Here is a 21,065-nt window from a genome sequence, read left to right as displayed (position 1 = left end):
CCAGACAGCACATGGAGGGGGCTCTGTCACAAGTGCCAGAGGCCCCAGTCACTGCTCCTGTGGAGGTTTTTTTTTTTTTTTTTTTTTTAAGTGCCAGGAGGCTGGGCTGGAGATGAGCCTAGGCAGGGCAGCCATGGGGGCTTCTCCTGTGGCTCCCCTGGCTGTGCCTGCCTCTGCCCTGGTAGAGGCAGCCACAGGAAATATGCCCTGGTGCTGCTTGCCCAGCTGGTGTGGGAGGGAGGGGGGACACGAAGCAGGCATGACTTGCTCCAGGTGGCAGCAGGGCATAGCTCCTGCTCCCAGTGCTGCTGCACCTGCATCGGTGCTGGGAGTGGGGGCTCTGCCCTGCCGCTGCTTGGCAGGGGGTGTGGGATGTTTGTGTGGCAGTGCTGGGAGCAGGGGCTATGCCCTGCTGCCACTTGCCCCCTTCTGCCTAGAGTGAGCTGTGCCTGCACACCGCTTCCCCCTGCCCCGGCTGGGCAAGTGGCAGCAGGGCAGAGCCCCTGATCCCAGTGCTGTCACACCTGCATCCCGTGCCCCACCTCCCACTAACCGAGCAACATGCCCCCTACCCTGGCTGGACAGTTTGTCCCAGCCCCAATCCCTGCCTCCCCCATGCCCCTTCCCCTCTCCCAACCCCAACAAATTTACCAGTTGGAGGCAGCTGTCAGCTGCCTGTTTAGACTATGGCCAAATCTCCGAATTGGCTGAATCTTTTTCCTAATCTTTTTCCAAGTTGATTCAGATACTTTGAATCAATTTGGAACTTTTACTTGGTCTCCCACTTTGATTTGGATTCAGAGATTTGGTCCCTGAATCGGGCCAAATCTCCTCTGAATCAGATCAGCTACTGAAGCTTCACACAGTCCTACTTGTTACATCTGACAGCTAAATTTTCCAAAGATTCCATCTTCATTGTGCATGTTCAGATCCTATATAACAGGATCTTCACACAGTGACTTACCATGCTGCAGCCTAGTGCTCCAAGAAGTGAGCTGGGCTTTCCTTGAAATTCTTCCAATCTACTAGGGGCTACTGAGTAGCAGTATAACTGAGGTGGGGTGGGGAGATGACACAGGGCAGCAGGGTGAGAGGGACATGAACCCTGAACGTTGACTTGGAGCACCAGAATGATGCTGTCTTCCCTCAGAGACTTTGCCACATTTTGAGCAGCCCTGCCTCCTTTGGCCATAGCTGGAGAAGCCTCGTGCTGCCTGGCTATAGGAGCTGTGCGCCAGGAAACAGAAACAGCAACTCTGCATCAACCAGTCCTAGAAGCTGAGTAGGAGGAGGGCTGTGCTGCCCAGCCATAGGAATTGGTTGAAGGGACATGGTAGGAGCAGCTAGGGTCTCTGAGTCCCTAGTGCAGGTAAGACCTTCCTATGGCTGGCCTGGTTCAACTCAGCTTCTAAGGACAGGCAATATAGGGCTGCTTCTGCTATGTCCTGGCACACAGCTCCTACATTTGGGTAGCACAGGGCTTCTCTGACTCAGCTCCTGCAGCTCAATGGGGCTGCTCCAAATGTCACAAAGGAATGCTAGACTCCCTTCCCCCTTAATTTTGGTGCCCAAGCAGGACAGGCCCTGGAGTGGCCATGGCACCCCTAGGGCCACACTAATCCCATCTGCATTCCTGGTTCTCTATATAACCCCCCATTTATCTCTCCTGCCATGCCTTGGGGTTCCTTTGATATTAGTAGGGAGTGCCACTGAGTCCCAGCATGTCCTCACTGGTGTTTTGCTTAGCTTCACTCATTTCTTGTGATTGCTGGGCCCTTTGCCCACTAGCCAAAGCCATGCAGCTCTTCATGGGTGCCTCTTGCACCCTGGTGGACTTACTGGTGCCTAACTGGCATTGTGAGCCAGGAGTCACTACCTATGGCTCAAATGGCCCTTATTTAACCCTTAAGGCTTTTAAGGGTGCTCTACTGCTGCCCCTATATCCACATCCATGCCTTGTATATCATTTGGTCACCATTTGCCTTCCTGTATAGACTTTTAGCTTTAACCTACAGGTTACTCTGGTTGCTGACTGATGGCCTAGGGCTACTGTTTCTGGCCTGGACTTTTCAGTCTCAGCCTCTTGTTGGCCCCTCACCACCTCTGTTGGCTTCTCTGAGCTCAGGCTCTGGACCTCTGAGTGTCAGCCTGCCTATGCCTTGTGCCCCTGCCCCTGGCAGAGCTCAATAACATGTCCCTGAGGCACCCCTGTGACCAATTTTCCTTCCCTATCAGCCACACCCAGTCCACTGGTTTAAATTAGAACAAAATCCAAGCAACCACTTTCATTCAAAATCCCCCCTTCCAGGTCATCATACCACTGCCAGGCCATCTTCCTACTGTTGCTATCCTGTGAGTGTCATGGTCTGCAGCTCCCACTCCCCACCAGCCTGAGCATTCAGCAGAGTTCAAGGCTGCACTGCACCTCTGCCTCAGAAACCCAGGTTTATATCCCTTGGGCTCCTCCCCTTCTCATCAGGATTTCTCCTGACCAGCTGCAGATGTGTCCCCTTACCTTAATGGGCAGCTTCCTGCCTAGGCTGTAGTTTAGGGGTGGCCAACCTGTGGCTCTGGAGCCACATGCATCTCTTCAGAAGTTAATATGTGCCTCCTTGAATCTTTGCACAAGCACATGGTGACCAGTTTGGTGTGATGACTTGGAAAGGGGGATTTTGAGTTAAAGTGGTTGCTTGGATTTTTGTTCTAGTTTAGATCGGTGGACTGGGTGTGGCTGATAGCGGGGAAAAGAGGTCACAGGAGTGCCTCAGGGGTATGCTGTTGAGCTCTGCTAGGGGCAGGGGCACAAAGCATAGGCAGGCTGATGCTCAGAGGTCCAGAGCCTGAGCTCAGAGAAGGCAACAGAGGTGGCCAGGGGCCAACAAGAAGCTGAGACTGGAAAGTCCAAATATACATAAACTGGTACAAGTGATCAGAAACCTCTTCAAATCTGTAACACAACAGAAGTTCAGTGCACATAAACTGCTCAGAGAAGGCAAATGGAAGCTGATCACTGTGTGCTTGTGCAAAGATTCAAGGAGACACATATTAACTTCTGAAGAGCCATGTGTGGCTCTGGAGCTGCAGGTTGCAGTGGCAATGCGTAGGGCGTGCAAGGTGGTTTACTCCTTGAGAGCACCAGTGCACCCTGCCAGGCCACACTCCCTGCTCAGGTGATAGGTGACAGGGGGCAGATGGGAGCGCCGGTGCACCCCCGAGAGTGCCGGCTGGGGAGTGGGAGTGCCGTGGCTGCTTCCTGGCTGGTGCGATTGGCTGTGGGGGGACCCCTCTCCCCTGGTCAACAGACTCTGGTGCTGGCAGCTGGCTCTGGCTTGAACATGGCTGCTGAGTGCTGGTAGCCATGTGGCTGGAGACTAGAGCTCCCCCTGGCAGCCACAGGAGCACATGGCCGAACTAAAGGGACTTGAGACTAACTTTAGTGTCAAGTCCAGGGACTTTGGACTAATTTTATTCCTGAGTCCCTGCACATGTAGACACCTGCCAAAAATCACTTAATGTGCATTAGCTTAATGTGCATTAAATTTAGACATGCTTAAATGCATGTGTTGACATGCTTTTATGTTTAAAGTACTGCATAGGCACTAACTTCAGTGATACCTGTGGGGGGTAGAAGTGTAAGCATTACTGTTCTCATATCACAGTTGGAAAAGCAAGGGCAACACTGGACCCCTGCTAAACCAGATGGGACATCTGACAACTGATGCCCAGGAAAAAGCAAACTTGCTAAATGGGTACTTTGCATCAGTCTTTCACCAGTCCCATGAGATGCCCCTGCCCATTACAAGACAGGGAGGCCCAGGTGAAGGAGATTCCTTATTCCTCATCAGTGCTGACCTCATAAAGGAACACCTTGAGAGGCTGGACACCTTCAAGTCAGCCGGCCCTGACAGTTTACACCCCAGGGTACTCAAGGAGCTGGCTAGCATCATAGCTCAGCCCCTGGCACAGAACTTCAAGAACTCCTGGTGCTCTGGTGTAGTGCCTGATGATTGGAAGAAGGCCAATGTGGTGCCTATCTTCAAAAAAGGGAGGAAAGTGGATCTGGCAAACTATAGGCCCATCAGTCTGACCTCTGTCCTGGGGAAGGTCTTAGAAAAGGTTATTAAAGATTATATAACAGATTGGCTGATAGCAACATCCTGAGGGATAGCCAGCACGGGTTTATTGCGGGTAGGTCTTGCTTGACCAATCTCATTTCCTTCTATGACCAGGTGACCTATCACCTGGACAAAGGAATTGGCTCCATGGTAGGACCTAGAGGGTGGTGGTTGATGGAAGTCAGTCATTGTGGTGCCCTGTGACTGGTGGGGTCCCCCAAAGCTCAGGCCTTGGGCCTATACTATTTAACATCTTCATTATTGATGTGGACATTGGTATCAGAAGTGGACTGGCCAAGTTTGCTGATGACACCAAACTCTGGGCTAAAGTGTCCACACCTGAGGACAGAAGGGTGATCCAGGCTGACCTCGATAGGCTCAGAAAATGGGCAGATGAGAACCTGATGGTGTTTAACAATGAAAAATGCAAGGTTCTCCACCTTGGGAAGAAAAACCTGCAGCATCTTTATAGGCTCGGCAGTGCTACGCTGGCTAGCACTACAGACAAAAGGGACTTGGGGGTCATGATTGACCACAAAATGAACATGAGCTGCAATGTGATACTGATGATAGTAAAGCAAGCAAAATGCTTGCTTGCATCCACAGATGTTTCTCAAGTAAATCCCAGGACGTCATCCTTACATTGTATTCAGTCTTGGTGAGGCTACAGCTGGAGAACTGTGTCCAGTTTTGGGCTCCAAAATTCAAAAAGGATGTGGAGAAGCTTGAGAGGGTGCAGAGGGGAGCCACATGCATGATCAGAGGCCAGGAAAGCAGACCTTATGAAGAGAGGCTGAGAGCCATGGGACTCTTCAGCCTGGAAAAGTGCAGGCTCAGGGTGATCTGGTGGCCACCTATAAGTCCAGCAGGGGTGCTTACCAGGATCTGGGGGAACATCTGTTCACCAGAGCTCCCCATGGGATGATAAGGTTGAGTGGTCACAAACTCCTCCATGACCATGTCAGGCTGGACATAAGGAAGAACTTTACTGTCCGAGCCCCTAAGTTTTGGAATAGATTGCTGCCGGAGGTGTTTCAAGCACCTACTCTGAACGCCTTCAAAAGACATCTGGATGTTTATCTTGCTGGGATCCCATGATCCCTGCTCACTTCCTGCCCCTGGGGAAGGGGGCTGGACTTGATAATCTTCCAAGGTCCCTTCCAGCCCTAATATCTATGAATCTATGAATCTTACTAAAGGACTCCTTACTAAATACTCACTCTTTCAAAACAAACTGCAAGGCAGAGTGGACTATATGCTAGCTTTTACAACAGAAGAAGTTCCCAATCTAAGACTGCTCGGAAATATCCCCACCTTTAGGAGGAGATCATCTCTCCTAGGTATCAGATATTTTTAGTCCCTTAACAGATGTTTAAAATGAGTCTGTCAGTCAGTTTGTGTATATAATCTCATTTGGGGTTATAATCTTTATATGATGTTGGACAAAAGTTCAATAAACCAATTTAATCTAAATCAGTTAAGTCTGATACTACATCTATTCAAGTTTATCTTGAACTAGTTTTGGCCACTTTGAAAGCAGTTTATATGCACTGAGCTTCTGTTGTGTTCTGATTTGAACAGGCTTCTAAACACTTATACCGGTTTATGAGTAATTTCTATTCCTTACCTATAAATCCATGATGGCTAGAAAGGAATCCATAAGATACGTTTTTCTTTTAAAAGAACTGTCTTTAGCTCTGAGAGATCAAACACAGTAACCCGCTGACCTATTTAAGTGAAGCAGTTCACTTTCCTTTCCCTGTACTCTACAGCTTGTTCTTAAATCAATGCAACACACTTTCCTTTAAGGGGTCATATAACAAGCCATGGCTTTTTCTGTACAGCTGTTATTAACACACTGCTAAAAACATGGTTTGAATAAGAAAGATGCTTAAAGCAACAGAGAAAACAGATCTCCCTTGAGCAGTCTCAACCCAGGAAGCATTTATGTGTAGAGGCATTTTATTTTACCTGTTCTGTTTGAGAGATATAGTATCCATGCATCTCTTTGCAATGAAAAATTAGCACCAGCCTATATATCAAAATATGCTACACTTCAGGGAATCAGCATACCAAACATGCCAGGCAAGTCCTGGCTTCTTAGTCCTTTTTTCTTGGTAGGCCTACGCTGGACAAAATGACTGCTAGAACCTGCAATTAGTGCTCCTCCAACATCACTATTAATAATAGCTATAGGCCATATTCTAAGTCTATGTGAACTGATGTAGTATTGCTGAAGTCCTAGGAGCTATGCTATGTTGATTTTCATTGGCTGGGATTCTGATCATACATTTTGAGATTTGCTAAAATTAATGAATGGTTCAGCAAGGAGAAACTAATTCGTATTTTAGTGACTTGCGTGGTAAGGTGGTGACAGATGAGGATCAGAATGCAAATCCACTCTTCCAACCAATATACATAGACATGTGACTCTATTTTATATTATTCTTGCTTCCTGCTCCCCTCTTTTCATGTCCTGGGATAACATGCTAGATCAGCCACAGTAACCCTTTTCCTTCAGAAAGCTAGATGAGTATAGCAATCGATCTTTTCTGCTAAAACCAGGACCCTAATGTTGTCACCACTTCCCCATAGGCAATATCATTTTTAGAATTTGTAAAGGCTACATGAGCCAAATTTGGAGAGAGAGGGCAAGTTTACGTGTGCAACTAACGCAAAGCAATAAACTCAGGAACTTATCACACAGCAGTTTATTGCTTCCCAGGTGCTGTGTTTACATGTGCACTCGGGACTGCAGCACGTTGAGCCTGCCAATCTGGGGCTGCTCTGAGCCAGCTCACCATGCTTTGGAGGGGCTGGTTGGGGCACAAGGGTGCTCCAGTGTGGGGTTAGCTGGCAGGCAGCCCCCACACTGAAGCACCCTCATGTCCCAGTCAGCTGCATGAGTGTCTACATGCGCACTGCTGTACTGTCCTGCTGCAGAGTTAGTTTACTCCTGCCTAATAGCACTGCATGTGCAGATGCGGGACATTTACTACAGAGCTAATTAGTCAACTCCTCAGTAAGTGTCTTGTGTAGATGCGCCCACCAGGTATCATCTTAATCTGATGCTAGCCCACCCAACCTGGTACACATTGGGTACTCTGGTGGAACTGGTGCTGGTGAGGAAAAACAGATGTGACAAAAATTATTTGGGATTTGGAAAAGGAGAGGCAATTAATTACATAAAGGTCCCTTTTCCTGCAAATCCTGGGTTTTTATTTTCTCTTGAAAGTATTCCATAAACAGTTTTGCTGTAAAAATAATATTAATATTGGGTACAAAGGCTGTGTCTCCACATGGATTTGATCTGGGAGCAGTTTACTTGTGAGTAAATTACTCATAAGTAAATGCTCATGGATAGGTATCTACACATGCAAAGACTTGGGAGATTTGCTGCTCATGGCAGCAATCTGCTCCTGCCCCCACTGATCCTGTGCTGGTCCCCTGCCACAGCCAGGGGGAGTCCCCCACCCCCTGATCATGAGGGTGAAGTGGGGGCCGGGAGATAAGGATCTCCCAGCCCCTGCTCCCCCATTGTGATCTCAGAGCAGGGGTTTGGGAGCTCCCTGCTGCTGGGGTGGGGGAACATAATCCCTGCCCAGGCTCCGGTGGTGGAGCCAACCCCAGCAGCCAGCAGCTGCCAGGAGCAGGAAGCAATCTCCTCTCCCCTCCTGGCCAGCTGACTGGCAGCACATTTGCTCCCAGTCAGGCATCTACATGAGCACTACTGCACAGTGACTAATCATGAGTAAATTTGCTACTTGCATTTGCAGGTACCAAATTTACTCGTGATTAGAGCAGTTTACTGCACAGTAAGATTGTGCATGTGTAGATGCACACACTTACTGCTCAGTAAATTACACTACTGTGCAGTAAACATCGCATATAGATTCACCCAATGACCACTGCATTCAGTATTTACTGGTCAGTAGGGCTGTGCAAAACAGCACCTTTCCCATTTGACTTCCATTTCAACAATTTGATGGAACAGTGTTTTGTTTTGAGTTTCTATTAATTTTGAAAGCGTGGTTCCATTTTGTTTAATTGAAACTGTTTTGCTGTTTCAACACAGTTTTGATGTTTCATTCATAAGTTATTATGGGGAAACAAAATGCAGCAGGCAGGCAGATCGGGAGCTTGCCTGCACCCCGGGAGGGCTGTGGGGGCTGTGCCAGAGTCCTTCTGGGGGTGCAATCCCCTGATCTGCCTTCCAGATGAGAGAAGATTGGTTCTGTCATCTGGGACCAGCACCGGGAAAATTGGTGCTGCTGCTGGTCCCAGGTGGCAGCACCCTGGTCCTCTCTTCCAGCATGCAGATTGGGGGCTTGCCAGTACCTCTGGGAGGGCTGCAGGGGCTGTGCTGGAGTCCTCCTGGAGGTGCGGGCCCCCAATCTGCCTGCCAGATGACAGACAGGTGCTGGGCACAGCCCACACCCAACACAGGGAAGATTGGTGCTACTGCTGGCCCCAGGTGGCAGCACCCAGCTCCTGTCACCTGGCAGGCAGATTGGGGGCACACACCCCCGGGAGGACTCTGGCACAGCCTCTGCAGCACTCTTGGGGGTGCCAATGGACCCCCAATCTGCTTGCTGGCTGACAGGACCCAGGTGCTGCCACCTGGAGCCAGTGGGGCCAGGGCAGACCAGCTCATGCAGGGACCTGCCACCCCAATCCCAGGGTGGGGAAGGGTCCCTGCATGAGCTGATCTGCCCTGGACCCTGCACCTTCCTTGAGCTGGCTCCAGTATGGGGCTGGGGCAAATCAGCTGGTGCAGGGACCTTCCCCCACCCTGGGATCGGGGTGGTGGGTCCCCACATGAGCTGATGTGCTGCAGCCCAGCTGGTCCCAGGCAGCAACACCGGGTTCCTGTCAGGTGGTAGGCAGTTTGGGGGCCTGCCAGCACCCCTGGAGGGCTGCAGGGGCTGTGCCAGAGTCCTCTCAGGGGTGCATGCCACCACTCTGCCTGCTGGGTGACAGGAGCCAGGTACTGCTGCCTGGGGCTAGCAGCAGCACCTATCTTCTTGGCACTGGGTGCGGGCTGTACTCAGTGCTGGTTTGTCATTTGGCAGCGCCAGTCCCAGCTGGTAGCACCTGCCTTCTGTCATCTGGCAGGCAGATTGGGGGCCCACACCCCCAGGAGGACAGTGGCACAGCCCCTGCAGCCCTCCTGGGGTGCAGGCAAGCCCCCAATCTGCCTGCCAGATGACAGGAGGCAGGTGCTACCAGCTGGGACTGGCGCTGAAGCCAGTAAGCTTGGCTTTGAAACTCAAAATGTTTTGAGTTTCTTTGTTTCATTTTGAAGCTGTTTTGTTTTATTTCGATTTTGCTGTTTTGAACTCAAAACGCATCGAAACAGCTTTGAAATGAAACGCTGAGTGAAATTTGACATGCTGTACTGGTCAGCATTATCTTGGTCAGCTGCGATCTGCATCTTTAATGTAATGCTTGAGAAGTGTCAGTTGTAAGAAAATTAGATTTTAGTTGATGGTAGAATTTCTGTAAATTATTCAGTACTACAAGACAGCCTGTTGCTGGGGGAGAGTTGTAGCATGCTGTTTAGCTGAACGTGTAATCTTGTTTTTATGTTCAAATCTTATATAGTCAGTCTGTTTACAGTACTGCTGTCTTTAGATTCTATCAGTGTCCTAGTATAGTTCTTGAGCTGAAGAGGCAATAGTATTTTGGGAATAAATGTAGTTTGGGCTTGGCTAGAGAAGCCATATTTTAATGGTTATCTTGTTTAGGTCACAAGAGGAATGACCCAGTGTGATCTCAAAGAAATTATGGGCCAATGGTAGCTACACCATATGAAGGTTCCAGCAAGGGTTCTGTTTAAAATAAAACTAGTATCTTCTCTTCAACTAGACTGTTAGTCCAATCCATTTGAAAAATAGTGTGTTAGTTCAGGGGCCCAGGTCAGCCTATTTTTAGGGCTTTAATGGGACTTGACAGGCATAGGTCTTCTGGCTCTCTCAAGGGAGTTAAGTTTCACTTGCAAATGTCTGTCACAAAATGTTAATGATTTATGCCAGATTGTGTGAAACTCCACTAGACACTTTCTCTAACACCTGTTGCTTTTGTGTAAGCTTGTGAATAATATGGCTATGCAAACTGTATCAAACCAAACATGGGCTTTGAGTATGTCTACACCACTTCCTTGGTGGTAGTCCAGGGAGGGATGCTCCTGCGCCCATCTGACCTGCCCATTCCTTCTTTCCCATGCTGAACCTAGAACTACAGTGGTAAAGCTGCTCAGGGGAAGGAGAACTTGGGAAAGTCATACCCCTTGATTTGTAGAACTGTTTAAAAAACAATTTTAGTTTTTTCACCAGCTTTGTTTCTGGTCACTAATAATCCCACTATGATCAATTACTATTTAAGAAGCAGAAATTTATCCTAGTGTCCCGACCAATAGGATAAACTGTTTTGTACACCTATAAATTGTTCTTATCCTAGAGGCAGTAGGAAAAACAACTCCTAATTTGTATACTAATGTACGAAATGTTGGTGGATCTTCAGGAGGGAAGGAGTCACATCAGTATAAGATTATTTTCCAAGTAACAAGATATTTTCCATTTATTTCGGAAATAACCATGTAGAAACTTAACTTTGGGTATATGTGGGCAGGAAGATTAAGCCCAGCTTTTAACTAAAGAGATCTTTAACATCACCTTTTGTTCTACATTTCAGTGGCTGTTCCTGCAGCCGTACCAGCTTGTGAACCCAAGACTAACGAGCCCTACCCAGCTCCACGTCTCTCTCTTTCTTCAAGGACAACTATGGTTGTGACCATGGAAACTGCCTCCCAGGGCTTGCAGACAGTCATGAAGTGGAAAACAGTAGTTGCCATCTTTGTTGTGGTTGTAGCTTATCTGGTAACAGGAGGGCTTGTCTTTCGTGCCCTGGAACAGCCCTTTGAAAGCAGCCAGAAGAATACAATAGCCTTGGAAAAGGCAGACTTCCTTCGGGAACATGTTTGTGTGACCCCAGTAGAGCTGGAGACACTGATTCAGGTAAGACATACGGGCAAGACAGCAGCTCACAGCTAAAGAGGGAATATTCTCCTTTTTTTGGATCTTTTTCTTTTAAGTTGTGAGAAATAAGCTTGGCATTTCATGATAAGCCTAGCCTGTGGGGTCTGGATGGCTCATGGGTGTCTGGTAATGAGCTAGGAGGCATTATAGCTCTGAGTCCCTGTTTGAATCCTACCCTGGTGAGAAGTGGCAGATAACTGTCATCTTCTGACAGCTGTTTGGTGTCTTGTGTGAAAAGAATTGGTCTCATTCCAGGTCCTAGGGGTCCATATTGCTGAAAAGCACCATCCCAAGGGGTATCCTCAAAGGAGGCCTAAGGATTCAATGGCCACAGAGACTTGTTAATCCTTTCTTTGTTCCTCTTTATGGTATAATGCAGCCAACACATTGAAGAAAGGGCTGTCTGGCTGCTGACTGTGCTGTACATGCTTTCTGGTGATGCAGAGGACTTGTTTGCTTGCCATGCTTCTAAGCAGACATCTTTCACTGAAACTGAAGCAGCAAGGAACTGGTTCAATTTACTTGTTGTTAGGGCTGTGCTGTATAACAACAGTTCTTGCTGGTTTGCCTGACAAAGCCTGGGGATTCACAAATAAACTGGCCATTCATTGGTTAAAGCCTAAATCATGCACACAAAGTTCGGAATTCTTGTAGAAATCCTTTTTTGGTAAAGAAGATTAAAATTTCACTTTAGAGGGTAGAAATAGTTATTTTATTTTAAAATATAGTCAAATGGCAGTAATAATTGCAGGCATGACTCAGATGAAGTTATTTAACTTAACAGTAGGGTTGAATTTGGTCTAGTGAGGTTATCACTTCAGTGTGAAAACTGTCCCAATTTACTGTAAGCGATTTAAACTGCAGCACTGAGACTCAGTAATGAGGTAGAAAGGTATGAGCTTTATTGATGATGTCTGCAAGGCATAAGCATTCATTCTGCACTGACTGCAGTCATATCTTAACATGAAATCAGCTTATTGCAAAACCAGTCATGGATTATATATGGGAGCAGATCCTTTTTGGCTGTTGTAAACTCCCAGCCAGGATCTGGAGGATTTGTTCCCAAAACACTGCAAATGGAAGTTCAGATCTATTCAGTAGAGTGATGCAAAATACTTGCAAATTCAGAACTGTCATTTCAAGACAAGCGCTGAATTCAGAAGATGTTCACAAAAGGTTTTCTTACATACATAAACCTCGCAGATGGAGAAGGGCCCAGTTCGTTTTACATGGTCAAACCCAGAACACAGAAAACAGTAAACAGGAGAGTGTGCATGGGATCTGTCATTGGAGAGGAAGGAACAATTCTTGTTTAGAGGACATGTACATTCATATTTCTCTTGTTTGAGTGCTTGTTTGGTTGCTATTGGTAGTTTAAAGGTATTATGGATGGTTTCTTTGCATAGTTTTTTAGGATAATATATGTTGTGAATAGGATAGAAATCCTGTAGGTACAGGTACAAGAATTTTCATGACTTCGAGCAAACTTAATATGACATGCTTAAAAAGATACACAGTCAGCAACTAGGGGAGTAAACAAACATATATTCATAGGAGAGGAATTTGGGAGATTGTGTCCTTTTCTCAGGCTAAAAAAGAGAAGATATAATGTTTCTGATGCAGCAGTGGAAGTGGCCTGAAGAATGAAGGAAACAATGGTGACTGGATGCTGAAGCTCTGGTATGTACGTTATTCCTGAGTGGGCACCTGACAGAAGATATTAAAGCAAGAGATTTTACCAGAAATAACTTTTAGTAGGGGATGTTGAGGAATAGAGGTTCAGTTTAAGATTATTCTTGAGTTCAAGGGGCTTGTAGAAATGATGGAGGTCAGGAGAGAGAAGGCTCCACAGGGGGGTCAAGATTTGTAACCACTTGATGACCAGGATGGCTTTGAGGGCTGACTGCTATGTGAGGAGAATGATCCACAGAAGCCTGTGACCATGAAGATAATGCAAAGAAATACAAGCTATGGAGAAAAAATACATCTGGGAAACAAGTTTGCTGTGGTGGAGAGTGTGAAGGAGGAGAGAGCAGCAAAAGAAAGTGAGACAGGAAAGAAGAAATGGGAAGCTAATTCCACACGAAGAGAGGAAGAGATGATGGAGTCAAGGAGAAATAATGCTGGGAAGTAAAAAAGGTAGAATGATTTGCAAACAGAAAGAAGATTGGAAGGGAGAGCACCTGAGACTTAGAGCAGGAAGAAGTAGTTCTTTGTAGTCGGGATCTCCTTGTTGAAAAGAGCTGACAGATGTGCCACCACACCCAAAAACTATGAAGAGTGTACCGGGAGCAAGGGCATGATATCCTCAAAAGGATTCTGATAGGACCGAATTGAAAATACATGCATCAGTTCTCACATTTGGACAGATGATATTGTTAGATGGCACTGGAACAGATCAAGAATAAGCACACCAAACTAGAAAAGCTGTTAAAAAGAGTGGTAGCTCACCTAATGTTCCACTGAATTTTTTTAGTACCCAGAGAAGAAGGACGAATGCAAGATAAGGCAGTAAAAATCAATAGATGTTTCAAGGATCAGTGCTATGGGAAGAGTGTAGAGATGTTCAGCCATTTGGCAGTATTCATGCAAAGAGGACTCTTGTTGATGGATAAACTCTACCTTAGAATCAGGCTAGCACAACTGTTATGAGCTGTAAAATAAGAAATGAAGGGAAAGAGACTTGAGGGACTGGAGCCAGAGCAGAAGGTATGGGAGGGAAAGGACAGCTGTTGGGGGGAGGGTACATTGGACAGTCTCCCCTGCACTCCCTGAGAGCAACACATATGGGTCTCTTATATTATTCACCCCCCACCCCATTGTCTCCCTTGTGCCCTTCCTGCTGTGAGCCCCTCCCCTGCCAAATGAGCCTTCCTAGTCCTGGTCGGGCAATGGCTTGATCCAGCTTCAGCCCTGAGCTTGGTGCTGGGGCTGAAGCTGGAGCTGAGCTGCCACCTTCCCTGGGCTAGTAGTTGAATCTAAAACCAGGCTTTTTCCCCGCCATGAAGACTGGAGAAAAACCTGGTCTTGCATTCAAGCAAATATAGTAATTTCTGTGTCTGGTTTTGATCCCCATGGTGCAGTTGTTACAAGTGATTTCATAGATTCCGTAGACACTAGGGCTGGAAGGGACTTGGGAAGATCACTGAGTCCAGCCCCCTGCCCCAGGGGCAAGAAGTCAGCTAAGGTAAAAGGATCCCAGCAAAATAAGTGTCCAAACATTTCTTAAAATAGTCCAGAGTAGTTACTTGTACCACCTCTGAAGGGAGTCTATTCCAGGTGTTGGGGGCTCTGACAATAAAGAAGTTTTTCCTTATGACCAACCTAAAACGGTCTTGAAGGAGTTTGTGACCATTTGACCTTGTCATCCCTTGGGGCGCTCTGGTGAACAGGCATTCCCCCAGATCCTGATGCACACCCCTTATGTACTTATAGGCTGCCATCAAGTCATCCCTGAGCCTGTGATTTTCCAGGCTGAAGAGTCCCATGGCTCTCAGCCTCTCTTCATAAGGCCTGTTCTCTTTCCCTCTGATTATGCATGTGGCTCTCCTTTGGACTCTCTCAAGCTTCTCCACATCCTTCTTGAATTGTGGAGCCCAGAATTAGATGCAGTTCTCCAGCTTGGCCTCACCAAGGCTGAGTACATTTGGGAGGATGCCATCCTGAGATTTACTTGAGAAGCATCTATGGATGCAAGCAAGAGTTTTGTTTTCTTTGCCAGCTGTGATGTTGCATTGGTGGCTCATGTTCATTTTGTGGTTAGTCATGACCACCGAGTCTCTTTCAGCCGCAGTGCTAGTGAGCATTACTGCATGATGGTGCAGTAACAGCCATTACGGCACCGTCCCAGAAGTACGTGGTTATTTTTCGGAACTACATTGCCATAGCACCATACTATAATGAGGTAGTTCGTCACGGCTTGTAGCACAGCATCACGTATAGATGTGCCCAGGGAGAAGAAAATCACACTAACAAAGATATAACATTGCATAAAGAAATTTCAGAGGGAGGAGAGTGAACCCAAAGAGAAAGAAAGCACTGAGACTGATAGTAATTAGAAAAACAATACACGTAGGGAAAGGATTAACTTCATTCTGGCTGGGCAATTAAAGATAGTCAACCAAAATGTATGTATACTAATACAAGGATTCTGGGCAAAAAAAAAAAAAAATGGAGGAACTAGAACTGGGCAAAAAAAAATGGAGGAACCAGTTCAGGATGTGACACTTTTCGTTATACAGTGGTAGAAACCTGGTAGAATAGCAACCATGGCTGAAATGTGTCATATATTTTTAAACAGCAGGAATTCCTTATTTATTCAAACATCAAAGTCACCTTTTCTTCAAGAATAAGCCTTCCAGAATTGGGTGTCTGTTAAGCAGGACATCTGATTTTCTGCTGAAACCAAACACTACACTGTAAGATAGTTGCCACTTCTTTTCCTCCTTTTCCTTCAAGCAGCCACATAGAGGGAACAATGGAGTCCAGCAGAAATAGATTCAGGAGGATGCAGTAATGCAATCACAGCTGTCTTTGATTCCTGCTCCTCCCAAGGTTTAAAGCTAACTGGCCATGTCTACATGAGATGTTGACTGCACAGTCGTTACTGTACAGTCATTTAGTACTTGTATAAACTTATGCTAGTACTAGTATAAACAAGTATTAAATGACTGTGCAAGCATTGCCAAACAACATTTTTATGACACTAGCTGCACAGTAGCCTGAGACTACTACACAGTAGCATCATGTCACACTTTCTGCCATGCACTGCTACTGCACAGTAGTCATGGGCTACTGCGCAGTCAGTGTCTCATGAAGACGTGGCTACTGCCTACCAGCAGCAGCGGTGGCATTTCTAATCAGGTGGCTGAGAAAGTTAATTAACTTCATGGCTCATTGCAATCTACCTGATTTCTGCTGAACTCTCTTCCTATAGTCCTTTCACCTTTTTAATGGTATTCCACTAATCCAGCTATCTATTCTTCAGCAATTTGCTGCCTATTATCTACTTTTAGCTTTTCTTCTCCTATTTCACAGACTTTGGACTGTTTTTAGCTCTTTTCAAAATCCTACCCCATGGAGTCCAGTCTTCACCAGAAGGTGTAGTTAACAGCTTGTGGCTGAGCAGCCAAGACTAAACAAGCCAAACTCTTTCAACTCTCTTCTCATATAGCTGTCCATTTTCCTACTCATCCTAGCAGTCTTTCTCTGCATCTGTTTCAGCTGAGCTCATCTTTTTTGAGCATGGAAGCATGTATTTGAATGTGGACTCTTCCAAGGTCAGACAGCGTCTGGGATTTTGGCTCAGATCTTTTTCTAATACATATTAGGATAGTGTTGCTGAGATTAACATTTCCCATAACTTTTGAGGTGTGATACATAACGGAGCAGTGCTAGGTGGGTTGTGATTTTTTTAATTTAAAAGGCAACAAATTTGCATGTTCTACATGTGAAAGCTAGTCATGAAAGATATGCAAAGTCCTTCTTTTTCAAACAAACAGAATACTTAATGGTACAATAAAGTATATCAACAGGATGACAAACATTGCAGTCTATGGAGTTCAGGGCTTTCTTAATGTCATATGTTTTCCAACTTGATCCGTATGCAGGTGTCAGTTCTTGACTGTACACAGTATTTTGTCTTTTCTTTTACCTCAAATGTTGTGGTATTAAGATAATAAGGAAGCATGTTGTGCCACTACGAGCCAAACGTTATAAGCAAACTTTCTCTCTTGTATATTTAGTAGATCTGTAGGCATTTTACTGGGTAACCCAGAATTATTTCTAACGTAAAAGGCTTTAGCAGCTTAACATATTGAATAGCTCAAGACCTGTTAGTATTAAATATTTAAATGTATTTTGTCAATAAAGAAGAATTTCCACTTGATTCTTCTTCATGACTGTCTGACCTGGATCAGAGATGTGGTTAAATATAATACAGAAGCTGTGGTTGTAACCAAGCTGAGTGCAAGAGGGCAAAAAAGAGTTTGAGAATAAATGTGAAGGGGGTTAATATTTGCTTTCACACCTTTGTGTTGATGATCTTTAAAAATGAGAACTCCTTAGGTGGCACAGTGGATTTACTGCATTGCACCAAGGGCTTGCCTGTAAGAGTTCAGAATAACAGTGCTGATGTGGTAACCTCACTGGGTCCTGGCTGCTGTGCTATACGTATTCATCATAAAGTTCTATGTAAGGGAGATATGTATTATTAATATTACAGATAACGTTAAAGTGTTTAGATGAATGCATAGATCATACTCTCCAGAATGAAAACAGTGATTCAGCTCTGAGTTCCTGGAGAACATTTCTGTGGCACAAATACAATAAGGGGAAAGAAAGGGATATTTTTATCACAGGGCAAGCCGTATGGCTTTATTTATTTATTTGAAAGGGGTAAAGAGAGATTTTGAAGAGGGAAATAAGGTATGCCATGTATGCTGTGTTTGCAAGGTCAAAACTTCTTTTGTGATTCCTACACTCTAGTGCCTAGACCTGGATCTCTTGAAGAGTCCTGCTGTTACAGGCAAAACTTCAAAGAAAAATGTATGGCCACTGTATGAGGTGTGCAGAAACATTAGTGTAGATGAAATGTGTCTTTCATATTTCTCTGCCCTCCAAAATTATCTGCAAATACAATGTGCTTTGCTGATAGTGCCCACAGATGAGCCCAGGCTGTGATGTTCATATATGAAGGTACTCTGATCATATAGTAATGAGTGCAGCCCCAACAAGTGCACAGAGATGGGAATCTAAATCTAAATCTAAATATTTTCCAAGTTTGTGACTTTTCTGTTTCATCCTTTATTATAAGAAGCCTATATATTAAACTCTGGGAAAGATGTGAGCTTCTCCAAGTTTGTGCTTACCTATAGGGTTTTAGCTCAGGTCTATCTAACACTGATGCATGCTGTGGAACAGAACAGTTTTTCTTAGCAACAACTCTCTTTCACAGCACATGCTGTGTGATCCCAGCTCACCTGGAGTGGAAAGTTTTACTTTTTTCAGCACACATCTGTTTCTGAAGACTAATTTACTGCTGGGAAGCAAATTCATTATTTAGTACTGATGCAATCTACAACTTGGCTTGAATGACTCTATGATCTATTGTAAACATACAACAATAAGAAACTGACCAAAACAACTATATTCTAACAGCCCATTCAACTCAGGGTGTTTCCATTAAATTAGTTTGAAACTGAATTTTGAGAGAAAGAAAAAATAAAAGCTGAAATGTGGTAGAGGAAAAACAGACTTGACTATCTCTGTGCTTATCTGTGTAGTTCCTATTTGCCTAAATACTGAAGCATAGTAAGATTCAACAAAGCATTATATATATATTTGGAACCTTGCCCCCCCAAACACATTTGCAGTTAAACTTGCTAAGAAAATTAAAAATCCTTATGCTACAGGGCATAAGATAATCCATAGCTGGAGCTCTCCCATGGTATTGTACAGTTCGAGTATTCTGAGGTCACACCTCTGCATGTAATATCAGGCATTACCCATGACCTAAGACACATAACAGAGTATTGCTGTGGGTTGGCATAGCAATTCCTATGGATCCAATTAGGAAGTATACATTCTGTTTTCACTACTCATCACCCAGACTGGACCAAGTGAGAAGCTTGGAATTTGATCTGCTAGAAATAGATGTGACAAGATGGTTTAATAACTTTGTGGGTACGTAACTTCAGTGGGTTTTTTTTTTATCCTGTGCCTTCAGATTTTAAGTTAGAAGTGTAGGATATGTTAATCCATCCACATACTTGGAAATCAGGTTTATGAAGGGATACAAATGGGTGCAGTAAGGTTTGTCGGTTGGTCTATAAGGCAAGACAAAATTATATGAAGCTAAGAACAGAGTTATTAAGGTAGGGGGCTAGCCAGGAGTTACCATTTGGGATTTATTGATATTGATAATGCTGTTACTTCTTTGGATAGGCTTTTCAGCATATTGGCCTTCCTATGCCAAAGATAGATAAGAAAAGGCAATAGAAGAGCTCCAGTGTCTAACTGCTTGAATAGAGCACAACTATCTTCTCATGCCTTTTGACAATAGCCAAAAGAGAACTTGGGTGGCAAAAGAAAAAATCTGGAGCAGAAAAAAGGGTCTTCTGAATAAGTTAAAGGAGGAATTGTTTTTTGATGATGATGCAGACAAGACTGGCTGAGCAGTATAGAAAGGAAACTGGCAATTGGCTTTGTACATCCTGTTTAGAAAAGCTATTTTCTATATATGTCAAATTGTTTTTCTGTTCCTTATGTTTTGTTTCTTAAACTATCAACTATAGAGACAAAAAACCCCTAAAAAAAAAAAATAAGGACAACATTTAGATAGCTTTAGCGTACCCTTGTCTTGATCAGCAGTGAGCAACTCCTATGGGCTGGATCCAGCCCATGGATCTTTGGATCTGGGCTGCAGAACTGGAGGACTTTGATGGCATTTCTACTGTGAGGGCTTTGCCTGTGCTGCAGCTGGAAGGTGGGGAGCTTTCCTTGTGTTGTGGCCAGAGGTTACCCAAGCAGGGTGCAGGGCCCGGGGCAAATCAGCCCAAGCAGGGCCCTGCCCCCACTCTGATCCCACAAGCCCCACACCAGGGACGGCCCTGTTTGTGGCAGTAGCTTGGTTGGAAGCACTAGCACACCTCAGACTTGGGCTTGGCTTCTTTGGCCTGCTGTTTGAAAACATTGCTGACTGCTGCCATAGGTGTTACATTATACAGTTGTCGCAGGGCACTTCAGTACCCTGCTCCTAGTGAGTTTTGAACTTAAGGGGCGAAGGTGTGTCGCAGGGCACTTCAGTGTCCTGCGCCTATAAAGAGGTACAGGTGCCAGTTGCCGGGACAACCACAGTTGGTCAGCTGACCGGAAGGGGGCAGGGCCTGACCTATATAAATGTAATCCAGGCTGAGGCCAGGGAGGCAGTTCTCCACTAGCAGCCGAGGAAGAAGGAGCTGTGCGGGAGTAAGCAGAGTAGAGAAGCCTGATGGCCTGTGCAGCTTCTGTTCGAGGATGTCGGGTGGAGGAAGCCCTGGTAGGGATTTGAATGATGGTTAGCCAGGTGGCTTAGAGTTTACATTATAGCCCAGGAGCTTGAGTTTTCCATTTGTAGTTTTATAAGACCGGTGGACTGGGTGAGGCTATTAGGGTTTGGAGGAGGCCTCATAGGGGCTCCACAGTAGTGTGGGGACCCTGGTGCCAGAGAGGGCACAACATTCAGGGGTGCATTGACCCCAGCCCTGGGAAGGGGTGGAGAAGATTGGGGGTCAGGTAAGGCTGAGGCTGCCTGAGCCCCACAGGAACTTTAGACCTGAGGAGGGGATTTGGGGGCCAGGCATGGCTACGGCCACCTGAGCCCAATTGTGAAAGGCCCCAGAGCAGGCGCGGTCGCGGGCGCGGTCACGGTCGCGAGGGAAGGCCCCAGAGCGGGCGTGGTCGCGGTCACGAGGGAAGGCCCCAGAGCGGGCGCGGTTGCAAGGGAAGGCCCCAGAGTGGGCACGAGGGTGCGGGTCATAGGTGAGACAAGCCCAGGGAACCTGTGAGGGTGCAGGTGATTGCAGAAAAGCCAGGGGATGCCCATGAAGGCGTGGGCAATTGCAAAACGAGCCAAGGGGTGCCCATGAGGGTGCTGAGGGGAGAACTGACAAGACAACGTCTGGTACATCTGCGAGGCTTGGAGCATGGTACAGGGGTGGTTGGAGTCACGTGTAGCCCCTAAGCCCTAGTGCACCGAGTCACGTAGGACAGAGCACAGACTGGGATACATCAGGGCATCGTGTCAAAGAAGACAAAAAGGCAGCCTCCCTTAAACATGACTAACATCAAAGACGTGGTGGGCGAGATGGTGAGGGTGCATTGACACTAACTGGGCATAGTAGGGGGCACTAGGGGAGTTCACGGCACCCCTAGG

The 21,065-nt window shown here is 46.1% G+C and overlaps 1 protein-coding gene across 1 annotated transcript in view; it reads left to right on the top strand.

The window, feature by feature from the left end:
• Positions 1–21,065, top strand: part of KCNK10 (potassium two pore domain channel subfamily K member 10) — a 145,215-nt gene that overhangs the window by 40,019 nt on the left and 84,131 nt on the right. The window contains exon 2 of the mRNA XM_019552379.1: positions 10,809–11,131. Coding sequence (XP_019407924.1) covers positions 10,809–11,131 — 323 coding nt within the window. The remainder of the gene's footprint in view (positions 1–10,808; positions 11,132–21,065) is intronic.

Source organism: Crocodylus porosus, unplaced genomic scaffold (genome assembly GCF_001723895.1).
Source record: "Crocodylus porosus isolate Cpor-Errol unplaced genomic scaffold, CroPor_comp1, whole genome shotgun sequence".
NCBI classification, from domain to species: domain Eukaryota; kingdom Metazoa; phylum Chordata; order Crocodylia; family Crocodylidae; genus Crocodylus; species Crocodylus porosus.
This window is presented reverse-complemented; position numbering and strand designations above follow the sequence as displayed.